This window comes from Frieseomelitta varia, unplaced genomic scaffold (genome assembly GCF_011392965.1).
Source record: "Frieseomelitta varia isolate USP_RPSP 00005682 unplaced genomic scaffold, Fvar_1.2 scaffold_345, whole genome shotgun sequence".
Lineage (NCBI taxonomy): Eukaryota > Metazoa > Arthropoda > Insecta > Hymenoptera > Apidae > Frieseomelitta > Frieseomelitta varia.
The window spans coordinates 511,828-526,063 of record NW_025110085.1 but is presented as its reverse complement, the minus strand read 5'-3'; the positions used below and the strand labels follow the sequence as shown (position 1 = coordinate 526,063).

General features: G+C 35.7%; 1 protein-coding gene across 6 annotated transcripts; it reads left to right on the top strand.

The window, feature by feature from the left end:
• Positions 1-545: 545 nt before the first annotated feature.
• On the top strand, positions 546-13,423 carry LOC122530523 (adenylyl cyclase 78C). Of its 6 annotated transcripts, none has more exons than XM_043657562.1 (20): positions 546-750; positions 2,237-2,285; positions 3,679-3,908; positions 4,227-4,384; positions 4,495-4,684; positions 5,175-5,359; positions 5,548-5,746; positions 6,577-6,735; positions 7,275-7,504; positions 8,081-8,217; positions 8,362-8,674; positions 8,779-8,985; positions 9,113-9,210; positions 9,400-9,912; positions 9,990-10,283; positions 10,375-10,612; positions 10,696-10,822; positions 10,911-11,017; positions 11,165-11,428; positions 11,512-13,423. In XM_043657562.1, exons 2-20 carry the CDS (start codon positions 2,251-2,253, stop codon positions 11,722-11,724), a joined length of 3,897 nt encoding a protein of 1,298 aa, XP_043513497.1. In that variant the 5' UTR covers positions 546-750; positions 2,237-2,250; the 3' UTR covers positions 11,725-13,423. The 6 variants fall into 6 exon arrangements, with proteins under 6 accessions (XP_043513497.1, XP_043513496.1, XP_043513495.1 ...); XM_043657561.1 differs by having other exon boundaries at positions 3,673-3,908; XM_043657560.1 differs by lacking the exon at positions 546-750 and having other exon boundaries at positions 837-2,285.
• The last annotated feature ends 813 nt before the right edge of the window (positions 13,424-14,236 follow it).

The window sequence follows — 14,236 nt, the reverse complement described above, 5'->3', positions numbered from 1 at the left end:
ATATATGCTGTTTTACTTAGATTTTTTTATTTAATGAAAAATTTGAATGAACTTGTTAATGAGTACAAGCATTCGTTATTTATATAGAAATAGTGTAAAACAAATTTCATTTTTAAAATGAAATAAAATTGCTTTCACCGGACATTTAGACAGATAGCTTTATATAATTATATAATTTTTACATAAATACGGTTATCCTTAATAAAGTCCCTGCGATTATATTAGATCTTTTAATGAAAGTTTGCATAAATGTACAGAGTATATTCTTACATACCTTGGAGAGAAATAATATAATATATGTAATATACACATATATATGAAATATGTGATACAAGATCTTCCTTGATGGAATCAAAAGCAAATTTCCAACTGAGAATCAACATTCTGTTACCAATTTTCCATAAAAAATGTTTTCCATGAACTTCGTGCATATTTTTCATATATCCGTGTACCTGAAGCATCCCTTCTTTTTCCTTGCAAATTAGAGGGGATGAAATGAAAGTATCTGACGTCAAGAGAGCCATCGCGCGGTGACAAGCTCACGTTACAGTCACTCGTTTGAAGATCAGGTACCGACCCGGTAACCGATTTCGCTCGTAGAAGCACGGGTTTTATCATTGGCGGATGCCCCCTCGCAATTTTCGACACTCGTCACCAGTTTCGTTCGCGGACGGTGGTCTTAATGCTGGGACGAAGCAATCGCACAGAACTGCTTGCTTATTCTTCTCGACCGTAGACTGGAGCCGATAGGTAACGTAAAAACAAAGCTCGAACATTTCGCTCATTGGAATTTATATCACTACTTCTTTTTTTTTTCCTTTTTTTAACCATTTCAGCGTTCTCTCTTCTTAACTTCTTAACTTTTTTTGAAATGCGAACCTTGTCGGTATTCGTGAATCTTTCCACCTGTAACGGACGTTTTCAAATCTCGTACGTTTATCGAAGATACACTTACGAGAATGCGTCGATCGTGAATTTGTTTCAATTTGATTAATTCCCGAGTATACGTTTACTCGTATTACAAATTAACGTTATTGAGTGATGCTTTTCAATAATTTTCTGGGATATCTGTTCGTCGATATGTAGAAGCGTAAAAATAAGCTCGATCGCGCTCTGACGTTACAGTGGTGCATCTTTCACGGAAATCAAGGTGGATCCTACACCATTGTATGGTGTTTGTATACGTACGGTACTATGGATAAGTATTTGGACACTTTCATATTACAAAATATATTTCAAACAAAACTCATACATCTAATTTTCATTTTTGATTTTATCTCAGGCAATCGTATACAGTTGTTATGTATAAATAAAAAAGCACTGATAAGTGGATGAAAATTGCAGAAAAATACCCGGATCAAGTGATGTTTCTCTTTAATGTTAAAATCTTAGTGCGAATATGTGTTTCTCATTGCACTCTAGAAGAGTTTATATTTTTAAAGAAGAAATGTCAATGTTATTCATTGCAGCGTGGATTTTGAATGACGCAGATATATTTCTTGTTTCAGTTTAAATTTAGAAGAGCTATGTTTAATACCAACTGCAACAAAAAGCAAAGAAACATTCAATATCGACCTTTTGATCGAATTCCAAACCAGGTGTCCAAATACTTACCAATATCAATAGTATATACATACGGTGTATGCAATATTTGACCACGATTATTCGATTTATAAATTGAAATGACAACATGTTTTAAGACATAACGAGATAGAAGGGAGGACAGTTGACTCTGTTACACACTATACACGATACTCAGTTAGGATTACACGCAGTGAGAATGAAACTGAACTGGCAGAAAAAAACGAAAAATTTCGATCGTGCGTTCGTGTCGAAGAGTATCATCAGCTTCCGGCTACGTTTTCTGGGTAATTTGAACGAGTAATTAATACGAGGGAGGAAAAGTCGCAGTGGTAAAATAATTTCGTATCAGTGCGGCGCGGCGCATTTTGATGTAATGAGCGAGGACCGACGACGTTAAGGGAAACGATGAGAAAATCGCCATGATAAGTAGTCGCGGTTCGATAAGATTGTTCTCTTGGTCTCTGGTGGAAAAAAAGAAAGAGAATTCTTTGAACCAACGTTGGGCGGGACATTCGAGAAATTGGCTTCCTTTCTTAACAAGTTCTGGTTTAAGGTGTGTGAAAATGCCGGATACTAAGGCAATTGCACAGCTGACAATCACATCGTGAGCGGTTGTTCGTTTCGCGGATCATCCGGGGGATAATGATTACAGAACAGACCTGGAGCATGATGCTGGACAGTGATGTCGCGGGCATCAATGAGTAAGTATTCACCTATGTTGATCTCCTTTTTCTTTTTTTTGTTTTTCTTACACGCGACTAAGAAAAAGAAAAAGTAAAAAGAGAAACATATAGAAAGAAAGAAAATGTATCTCGTGCAAGAAAGACTTTCAATTATTTCTTTGTTTAATGCGACACATCATTAACACAATAACACTGTTCGGTAAGTCTCACGTTTTGCAGGTGTATCGACGAGATTTTTTGTGTTTTTTTCCAACAGTGTGACACACCTTTCGATGTGTTTTCACATGTACACACTTGATACTATTTTTTTCACAAGGACACGATTCCTTAGCTTTTTTCTTTTTTTTTTTTTGTTTGTTCTGATCGTTTGTATCCGGTGGTATATGGTTTTAATGATACCTACGATGATGGATCACCGTATACGTGCAAGAATTGTGTCTGGATCGATAGTGCTGCGCATTTAAAAATATATGTGCACTTATTATGATGTATCGTTTATACGTATTTTGCGCCAACACTATTCCTCGAATCGTAGGACACGCGTCTACGATATGTGAATGTTAGCCTAAATGATGTTTGCACGAGGATCGTTTCGAAGAATTTTTTTGACGAAAGGAAAAAAATTCCATTTTTTTAAAAAGTTTTTTAATTTCTGTTTTACACACTTATAATTTCAATTCACATTGAACGTTACGATGAATTTCTGGTGTTATTGAAATTTTGAAAATACTTTGTATACGACACAGTCACATGTGAATATTGTGAATCATATATATCAATATGTTACCGTAAATGTTCATATAAAAAATTTGCTAACAACAAAATTTGTTTAAATGTTCTGCTCTTCAACTACTTTTTTGTTTATACACTGTTCAAACTAATTAAGAGGTCGTGTACACTTTGCAAATTGTTCAATGTTTTTCATAGCTACAGTTTTAATTTTTCACAAAAACTATTCGCAAGTTCATCTATCATTTGCTCCATAGTAAAATTTTCGAAATATGTAAATAGAATTTGTTGTACGATTAATGTTAAAAAATATCAGATGTACATTTGTAAAATTGTATGTTTTTATTACATATGGTCGCGTTTATTAATTACTATATTGATCATTATTTAGTTTACATTAAGTTTTACATATTTCAATAACATTTCGTATGTCAACTATTTTATAATATTTTCTTTATTTCTAAGACTCTGAACAATAATTTATTTTTGTTCAAAAATTATTAAACGGCGAATGTACACGATCTTCCAGTTATTTTGCGCAACGAACAAAAATGTATAATATGCAATGTGCATTCAGTATGTATTCATGTATCAATTTCCTGGATGTCCTAGATGTTTTTCGCAGGTATTGCTCATTCAAGAAAACTAACTCATTGTACTTTTTTGACGCCGATAGGTTGAGTATTTCCCCGAGGAAACAATTATGGATCAAGGCTGTGAAGAAACTAACTTCCGAGAGGCTGGGGAGGGAAGGATTGGCGGCATGGGGGATGGACCGGACGTCCAACAACGATCCGGAAGTTCCAGACATCAATGAAATAACCGATCCAGTCGAGGATGCAGACATTTCTACCGACCCGGACGTGGTTCTTGCCGATCAGCCTGTCGATGCTGAATCACAAGCGCAGCGAGGTTCAATTACATGCTAATAATAATATTGATACAACTGAATGGCTTGACATAACAACATTGAATAATAATTTACTTTAGTTATCAAAAGCTACATTTGCAACATCATGGAATTAATATTATGAAAGACGATGTACACACAAGTGCTCAAACATTTAACAAAAAAAAAAACTTATTATTGTTACAAGCCTTTCAATTACATTCAGCTTGTGTTTCGCTCGTTTGGCCAATTATTTAACATTCCACTAGTTAAACATATGTTGTTAATTTATTCTATGTGCAACACAGCCTTCGGCTATAAATACGACCGGGTATTTTCAGATGTTTTCAAGAAAGGCGTGCTCTATAAGGGAATATTTTGTCCATCGCTCTCGAACAGCTTCCACAGCAAACAGCTCGAGACGTCGTATCTCCATTACTCGAATCGTCAACGACAGAAATCGTTGATCATGCTGAATATCGTCGATCTTAGCTTAAAGGTAAACTGGATCCCTTAAAGGCTTAGTCATTCGAATTCCACGGAGTAAGTATACTCTGTATTTTATTTCTCAATTTCTCGTTTCATAAAATACTCACTGGCGACACTAAGATCATCCTGATGGCGATATGGCTGTGGAAGAGAGACGAGAACAGCGGCGGTCTGATCGAGTCGTTGTCTTGGGCGATTTGCTGTATGGCAGCGAACTTGGTGGTTTGCGTTCTTGGCTGGTGGCGGTGTTTCTCCAACAATTATTTGTATTGGGCTTCCATATTCACTTGGTTACTGATCAATTCGCAAGGTGATGGCACACACGCACACAGATGCAACTATATGCAACCTACTACTGTCTCTATCTTCTTTTTTTCTTCCTTTCTGAATAGACAGAGTTCTTTTCATAGTTGGATGTAAAAGTCGACACGTGTGTACTGTTGTTTCATTGCAATTTTCTAATATACACATACAGTAGATATATAGATGAGTGCATGTGTACTCTTGGGAAGATTGTATCTTCGTTTACCGAATAGAGTTTTGCTCCACTGGCTCGTGCGTTGGCGGTCCAGCGAATTGCTTGAATGTTCAGCGAACCGTAGAGAGAGACAGAGAGAGAGAGAGAGAGAGAGACGTGGTAGAACAAACTTGTACCTAGGCATGGGTTACTATTGATCGGCGATCCTCTGCGGTTATTTAAGATTAACAAAAAAAAAAAGAACAATGATTAATGTCTCGATAAACGGTGCTCGCAATTAAGTGTGTGCCTCTATGTTTTATCTGTACATCTCCAATTGCAGGTTTTATAGGAGCTGGTCTAGATTTCTCTAGTCAACAACGTCTCATGTGGTACATTTTGTTTGTCGTGTATGCGCCGTACGCCATGCTGCCGTTGCCTTTAAGGTGGTGTGTCCTTGCCGGTTACGGGACTGCTTTAACTCACATGGTGATGGCGGGAATAACATTATTACGAGATCCCACATATGTAAGAATCCTTGGTCTACACTTTGGTCTATACTTATTAACTTTTTTTTTTTTTTTTTTACAAAATTAACGCTTCTTGTTCACCCTTACCATGATACAACAACACTCTCTTCTTTAGCAACATTCCAAGTATGTTTTGCGACTCGCAGCTTTCTTTTCGTTAAAGTACGTTTAATTTTGCAATTGCAGCTGCATGATGTCACGTGCATAGTTCGAATGCTAACAACCAACGTCCTTCTTTATCTTGCAATGAATCTAGCTGGCATGTACACTAAGTATTTGACAGACAGAGGACAGAGACAGGCTTTCCTGGAGACGCACAGATCCATGGAGACCCGGCAACGAACGCAAAACGAGAACAACCGACAAGAGAAATTGCTCCTCTCTGGTGAGACATGCTTTATTCTTCTTGTTTCAATTTAACGACGATCCTTAGCGATTTATTGTTTGTTGTTCATCGATCGATCTACTTTTCAGCTTTGCTCGAAATTTCGTTTCGTTTTGTCGAATTTTGCTTAACTCTCTACCAACTACATCACTGGTAGTTTGAAATGTCAAAAATGTCAACCAGTGAGTTAGTTTACACGTTTACAAGAGCGAGCACGCCATCGAACTGGCTAACAAGTAGAGATTAGATTGACATTTTTGTCGGACGATCGGTATTAAATTGTACTCTTAATTTTGCCATTGAGTTGGCACAATTAATTGAACAGGTGTTAAAAGGCTACATACACACGTATGCATCATATATAAATCTATATGGACTGTGTAATTACGTATTGATGTAAATACGCCCGGCACGTATTCAAGTATATTTATATATATGTCGAACATGTCGAACATGTAGTCTATAAAAACGCATGGGGTTGCGCCGCAAGCATGGGGCTCGTCAGCGCGTGTAACTTGCTCAGCCGAGTGTCAAAAAGGGTCACTAGACACTTTCACCCGATTGCGCCAGATATGTTTTACCGATAGCCTAGCAGTACTTTGCTTTTACGTATTATCGATTTTCCGACGATTATTTGTTTAGGAAGTATAAGTAAAATACAATCAAATAAAACAAAACGGACAGAGCCCTAACAGTCCTTGCTTTCTTCTTTAACGGGTGAATTAATTAACGAATGTCTCAATGCGATCACGGCGTTTTATTCTTTGTAGAGTAAGGATATGGTCTTCAACGTGTCAATCAGGTCTCATAATTGACGAATTTTATTGTAGTTTTACCAGATTTCGTGGCTAAGGAAATGATCCGTGATATCGCCCGTGAAACTGCACGAGGTGGAACAATCTCCTTTACACCTAATCAATTTCATAGAATATATATCCATCGCTATGAGAATGTTAGCATACTTTTTGCTGACATCAAAGGCTTCACCGGTATGTAATTATTTATTTACGATAGCGGACTGCACTAATTTATATCTTCATTTAAACTGTTGCTTTTGTACAATGTTTACCGTTTACACGACGGAAAAGGGACATTAATAACGAGTAACTATTTTTATTTTTAGGTATATATACATTATATGAAATTAATTAATTGTCTATATTTCTTTCTCTATTTCATTCATTCCCTGATTTATGTAATTCCCTTGTTTCTATAATTCATACATATCAACATTCTTCAAATTAAACTTTTATCTCTATTATTGCCACGAAGATATGAAAATGGTAAAAATTTAAAATAATACATTATGTAACATAAAATTTTGTTCTTAGAAGACATAATTTATGCATATGAATTATTTAAGAGTATTAACTATAATTTCTATTTTATATTTTACATTTAATTTTTATTAGCACGCACAACGTATATATTACAAGATATAATAATATAATAATTTTGAGATGTGTATTCCTATAAAATATTCTGTTATTTAACCATTTAACCTATGGTATTCGTTTTTATCACAAAGCTTTGGCCAGCCAATGTAGCGCTCAAGAGCTCGTTAAAGTGTTAAACGACTTGTTTGCTCGTTTCGACAAGCTCTCCGCAGAAAATCATTGTTTACGTATTAAATTACTTGGAGATTGTTACTATTGCGTGTGTGGACTACCGACTCCCAGAAGCGATCATGCTCATTGTTGCGTCGAGATGGGTTTGCACATGATTAAAGCAATAAGAGATGTGCGGTACACAACAAAGGTATGTAACTAAACTTTATACAACGTATAATTCTCCAAGTATTTATAAATCTAATCCATGTATATTTTAAATTTGTCTGTGCCTTTTAGTTTATAGATAAAAATAGAATGAAAAAAGTTGTATCAATATAAATATAATTGTTAGCTATTAAAATTCAAAAGACATAACTTTAATTACTATAATACATATGTAGAATAAGCATGTTCCCTTTAAAATCGATTATAGGTTGCAATTTATTAATAAGAAACCTTCACAGCATACGATTCAGTATTAATTCCAGTTTTGCAAAAAAATAAAGTGTGCTCATAAAAAAAAAAAAAAATTTATATCTTTATTGTACTCAGACATTTATAGTAAATGTATAAATGTACGTAACACAGGTTTATTAAGAAAATTAATTTATTACTGTAAGTGTCTATGTATAAATTTGGATATATTTAATAATATAAAAAGCCACCTATTCTATTCGTGCACCTTAATTCAGGATAATATAAAATAATGTGTAGAATCATAAAAATAAAATATAAAATACCCTTCCTTCCGTCTTCCTCTATACTTGAACCTGATTTCATTTAGGTCGATCTCAACATGAGAATAGGAATTCACAGCGGTTCGGTATTGTGCGGTGTGCTTGGGCTTCGAAAATGGCAATTCGATGTCTGGTCTTACGACGTAACGTTGGCTAATCATCTCGAGAGCGGGGGCATACCAGGGTAAAAGTTATCATTTCTTCATTGACTGGATTTAACGAAATACAGACTACCTAACGTGTTGCACAATGTTTGTTGTTCTATGGCAAATGCAAAATTGTCTTATTAACATTACACATGCGATGAGAGAAAAATTTGATATTTCAGGAGAGTACATATTTCAGAAGATACGTTGAACTGTTTGAACGACGTGTACGAAGTAGAGCCGGGAAACGGTACCGAAAGGGACAATTACCTGAAGGAGAGGAACGTGGTGACTTATTTAATCAAACAGGTAGAACCTCTGAGATCGAGACGTCGGTATTCTTCACGACCTAAGATATGGTCCGAGGACGACGCGAATAAAAGTAAAAAGAGCTTCAAGTTGAACAATCCGTTGGCCGCGAACAGCAGTGCTCCGAATTCGTCCACTGACGACGACATTGGCGTGGATTGGACACCGGAAATACCATTCGAAAACGTTCGTATTTTTGAACATTTGGACTATCTGGAAAAATTTGAATTTCTTGAATCTTCGACTTCGAAGGGAACCTCGAGGAATTTAATGCTACGCTATTTGCACAGTTGAATACCGCGACCTCGGTCAGCAATTTGGAGTCGGAATACCTCGAGGAAGAGAATGGTTCCGCGAAAAGCACTAAGGTTGCGTCCGCTGCGTCCGCCGAGAAACTGAAGGCCGCAGGTCTTGAAACCGCAAGTAACAAGCGCATGAGATTGGCGAACATAAACGCTTGGACCTTGCGTTACAATGACGAAAGCCTAGAATCAAAAGTGAGATCGATATTTACGTATATTTGCGGACGAATATGCGTGCTTGTTTCTAAATTGAATTAAATTAAATTTTGTTATACAGCGATTTTATACGACGAATACGACGTATCATTTTGTTTGTTCATAGTTTGGCCAATTGCGAGAAGATATGTTCAAATCCAACATGATTTGTTGCTTTGTCGTGTGGATATTTATTGCAATTTGTCAAGCAGTGATATTGCCAGAGTAAGTGATCATGTTTATTAATTATAAATCGTCATTTCATAGACCGAAGATAGACTTATTTAGCCGCATGTAGAACAAACAACGAGATGAAAATTTATAAAATGAAGGCAAACAACCGAGATGAAACGCATTTCACATGATTATAATGAACAATATGTTAATCTGAATCGACATTATTTCTTTTTATAGTTGCATTATTCTTTTGGGCTCGTTGCTGGCAACGACGCTCATTTTGGTATTGTCGTCAATCCTGGTCATGGCGGAAGAGTTCAAAACGTTGCCAACATATTTGCAACATGCTTCCTCGATGTTGGTTCACAACAAGCAGCATCGAACGATCTTCATATGCAGCGTGATCAGTTTGATGGCATTGACGTCGATAGTCGGTGTTCTGGCGTGTCCAACGTCGATTCGACGATACCCTGAGGCACTGGAGCTACAGCAGCAGCCGTTAGTGAATCCAACGTTGCAGCCAGAACGGCTGGTGGCACCGACCGACGTTGGTCTCGACCAATTTATTTTGACGTTTCTGGAAGCGGCCCTTCACGACGAGCCCACCTCAGATGAACAGAAAGACGTTTCTTCCAAAGAGAATCAAACAGCATCGCGTGGCTCTGACAGCATGGTTGACGCGGAACTGACGAAGATCCTCGCCGACAGGGCTGATCCGGTGAAAGGTCGAAGAAGAAGAGAGTTCTCCAGGTTTTGTAGACACAAACAAACGATATTCCAAAACTCGCGTTTGGAAGACGTTATAGAAGATTTGCTGGTAATCGTAGGGACGAAGACATGGTCTTGAGGAAAGTACCATCAACGCCGGAAACGGAACCTCGCGCAGAATCTATGTACACGTTGGATTACGTGGGGGACGACGTAAGTTTAGAGACGACCTGCGTACGACCGGAATACATCGTGTTCACGTGGATCTTGTGCCTGATTGCGTTGGCCTCTGCGCTGAAATTGTATTATCTAGTGAAGACGGCTCTTGCCACGATCATCGTTGCCGTTTACGCGGTGTTGATTCTCGTGGTCTGCAAGGACTTTTTCTCGATTCCCGACGAGGAGAAGGATTCGTAAGTCAGGCTCGACGCCCCGTACGAGATTTCAGTCAGTTTCATATTCGTAGAAACACAATGGCGGTAATTACGGCTTTCGTGGTTTTAGAGTGACGATACCTCTCTCGGCACAGATGCTCACGTTTATGTTAGTATTCTTGGTGATGGTCACGTACCACGGCAGATTGGTAGAAGTGACGTCCAGATTAGATTTCCTTTGGAAACAGCAGGCTGAAAGGGAGCTAAGCGACATGATTGAATCACGGCACAATAACATGCAGTTGTTGAAGAACATTTTACCCGATCACGTAGCTCATCACTTTTTAACGCAGGAGAGAGCGCCAGAGGTAATACGACTTGTGCCCCACTGGCTTCTCCACGATTGGTTAATTTTATAATTACAATTTTTTTTTTCTTTATGTTTTCGCAGGAGTTGTATTCTCAGTCGCGTGACAAAGTTGGAGTGATGTTCGCCAGTGTGCCAAATTTCACGGAGTTCTACTCGGAAGACGTTAACAAAGGAATGGAGTGTATACGTTTGCTGAATGAAATTATTGGTAATGCACTTGAAATGAAGAATGTGTCAGCTCTAGCGTTATTCACGCTTCAATGACAAATCTCTATATTCGAGATGTTTCTTTTCAGCCGATTTCGACGAACTTCTGGACGAAAATCGGTTTCATTGCATTGAAAAGATAAAGACAGTCGGAGCAACGTACATGGCAGCTTCTGGTCTCAATCCTTGTCAAAATGTAATTGTTACATACTTCATTCAAATGCATCTTTTCATATTTCGTTAATAATACGAAAGACGAATTGCTTTAATCGTTGTCTCTAGATCTTGAGAGTCGTTTGACTTCACTACTTTTTCAATCTTCTTCTTCTTTTCTTTCTTTCAGGACAAAAATAAGGATGACATGGAGCACGTGTGTAGATTGGTGGATTATGCGGTGGCAATGAGACTTCGTCTTGAGGACGTGAACATACATTCGTTTAATAATTTTGATTTAAGGGTAGGCATTAGTTGTGGCCCGCTGGTAGGCGGTGTGATCGGTGCCCGTAAGCCTGTATTCGACATTTGGGGTAACACAGTGAACTTGGCTTCACGTATGGATTCTACAGGCGTTATGGGGAAGATACAAGTGCCGCAGGATATTGCTAGGGTAACTGCAATGCATGCGACAAAGAAAGTAGCTGTTCGTTACGCATGTTGTAATTGTCCGTCTAATTTCAAATATTTCGACAGTTCTTGGAATCAAGAGGATATCAAACTCAGAAACGGGGACTTATTGAAGTTAAAGGGAAAGGGGCAATGGAGACGTATTTCGTACTGGGCAAGGGAACGCTGCAACAAGAAGGCACGACTAAGCATAGAACAAGATGCCGAAGTCTTGCAGCAGTAGTGTATGGTGTTGTTCAAGCACGTCGTAAGCAAATGCGAGCACTTAGAAGGACATAAATATCGTATTCACGTCAGTTTTTCTTTTTGATTCATTGGTGCCTAGTTATGTACAACTTCAAATTAGCAGTTAACTTAAATTGTAAGATAAGACTTAAAATGAATGATCCTAGTAACTCTTTTATTTTTGAAGATAAAAGGACATTTTTTTTTTTTTTTTTTTTTTAGAAATCATTTGGTTTAGAGGAAAAAGATTTCAGTAAATTCATATTTTCTTATTTCTTTGTCGTTTTAAATCATTGATAACGTTGACTGTTCTATCGTATCATTATTGATGATTATGTTGCGCATATTTCTTGTGGTGACAATTTTATTATCGAGACTGCGATTAACTTAAAATCAAATCACTTATTTTCATTAAATTCATGTTTGGTAATTAATTTAAATGTTACGTAAAAATTAAATCAAATCTTATTTTCATTAAATTCATGTTTGGTAATTAATTAATTTAAATGTTACAGAGTGATTAAGAATTAATTTAAATGTTGTGTAAAAATTATTTCTAATTATAGATATCGAACGAAAAGTTTATTCGAGAAAATTTAATGCAATATATCAGTCGAATTTAATTAAAAATTATCGGCTAAAATATTTTTTCTTATTATAAATATAAGAGTTATTAGATAATCCATTTTAAGTAATTCATCTATTCTTGAAATTCTAAGGACGACGAGCACTTGTAGTTAACATATTACCCAATACACTTTCTTTTTACTGGAGTGTTGGATAAGATGTTAATTGACGTGTTTTGACAATTACTTGCTATTATTATTGACTAGGGTTAATTAATTTCATTTCGTATTTACAATTATTAACTTCTTCTGGCAACTCTATAGGAACATAATTTTTACTTTCATTCTGCATTCGTGTTGCATTATTTAAGAATACTTTATAATGAATGTAAAAAATATTATTTATAAAAAATTAGAAAGTAGCATGATCCATTTCATTTTATAAATGGATATATTTCAAAAAGTATGTTGAATTAAATATACGAGTAAGAAGAGCATTAATATTAAGAATAGGAGTATTAAGAATAAATCGTTTATGCTTTATTCGTAGTGAAATTCATCTAAAATTTACATTACTTTTAATTTTTTAAGTAAAGTTAATAAATTCGTTTTAGTATGTTTCTAGTCAATAAAACGAACACAGATGTCACTGAAACATCTTTGAAATCGAAATTTATTTATTTAAAATTTTAACACGATCTTCTTCAATGTACAATGATTATGTTTTTAATTCATTGTACTTTTTATTACGTATCTATTTATGCCAAGGTAAAAATGGATCATTTTATAGACGATTAATTTATTTTTCTTAGCTACAAATAAAATCACATAAATCGTTTCCAATGAATGGAAATTCTGATGCAACTTTTGCATGGATGAAAGACAGACTTGGCTGTTAAATCAGTCGATGCCAAAAATAGTACCTATCTAAGCATTAAGTTTAAAATTTTATATGACACTATAGGAATTTTACGATCAATTAGTTTCACGTAATTAATGAACTCTTATACATTCTCAATTTTCTCTGCTTCTAATTACACTTCCGTTCTATATTTAATATAATTAAACAAATTCCGATATCTGTAAATATTAATTCAATATGTGAAATAAATGATAAACTCGAGAAAATATGCGATAAGTTAAATTATAAAACGACATTGTTGATATAATAATAAATAAGTTAATAACTAAAAAGGCTAAAATAATCGATTGAAGCATATTATACATACTATATACTTTTATATATGCATATATATGCATATATATATGTATGTCTGCTTTATAACGAACATGACGAAGGATTTACAATTTTCCTCGTTTTGTGTTTCGTATGTAGGAAATAAAAGTTTCGTGTAGTAGGCAATATTTTTTTTTTTTTTTTTTTAGGGGGAAAAGTCAATTTAATAATAATTGCAGGGCAGCAGCGTTCGCGTTGATAATTATAATGTACAGCACAGTCGAGTTCTGTGTAACTGTATATTACATTATTATGGTAAACACAATATATTTTAATTAACCGTAATAATAATCCATGATAATAATAGTCGTAATGATAATAATAAGGCTAGCTACAGGCATGATCTCCCGCGTGAAGAGATCACCCAATCCAACTGTACACTTTTACAACGTACCTCATAATAATAATCTAATTACATTAATTATAATTAGGTAATCATTACAATCTGAACCTAATTAGAAGAATGTTTGCGACTCGTAGGAGGGACCGCGCGCCTTGACTTTTCGAGAAATTAATGCAAGAGGCTGAAATCGACCAGATTCTCCGTGTGTTTTCTTTTCTTCCCGGAGATCTCGTCATGCTATCTAAAATGAGGGAAATCCTGTGTGTGTGTACATTGATTTCTCGAAAGCGAAGGTATCATTTTTATTTTTATTTTTATTTTTTTTTCTTTTAAAAAGTTCCTTTTCGTTCTTTCTTCTTTTTTTTTCATTTTGTCTCTTTTTCAGGTATAAAGGCACTGTACACGTAAACATACAATATA

What these genes read in the sequence shown, in the direction of transcription:
- LOC122530523 (XM_043657558.1), top strand. Translation starts at nt 2,227, where the DNA reads ATGATTACAGAACAGACCTGGAGCATGATGCTGGACAGTGATGTCGCG. An exon ending in GTTACTGATCAATTCGCAAG is followed by an intron (nt 4,685 to 5,174) that starts GTGATGGCACAC and finishes CTCCAATTGCAG; the next exon opens with GTTTTATAGGAGCTGGTCTA. An exon ending in TGCCGCAGGATATTGCTAGG is followed by an intron (nt 11,429 to 11,511) that starts GTAACTGCAATG and finishes ATATTTCGACAG; the next exon opens with TTCTTGGAATCAAGAGGATA.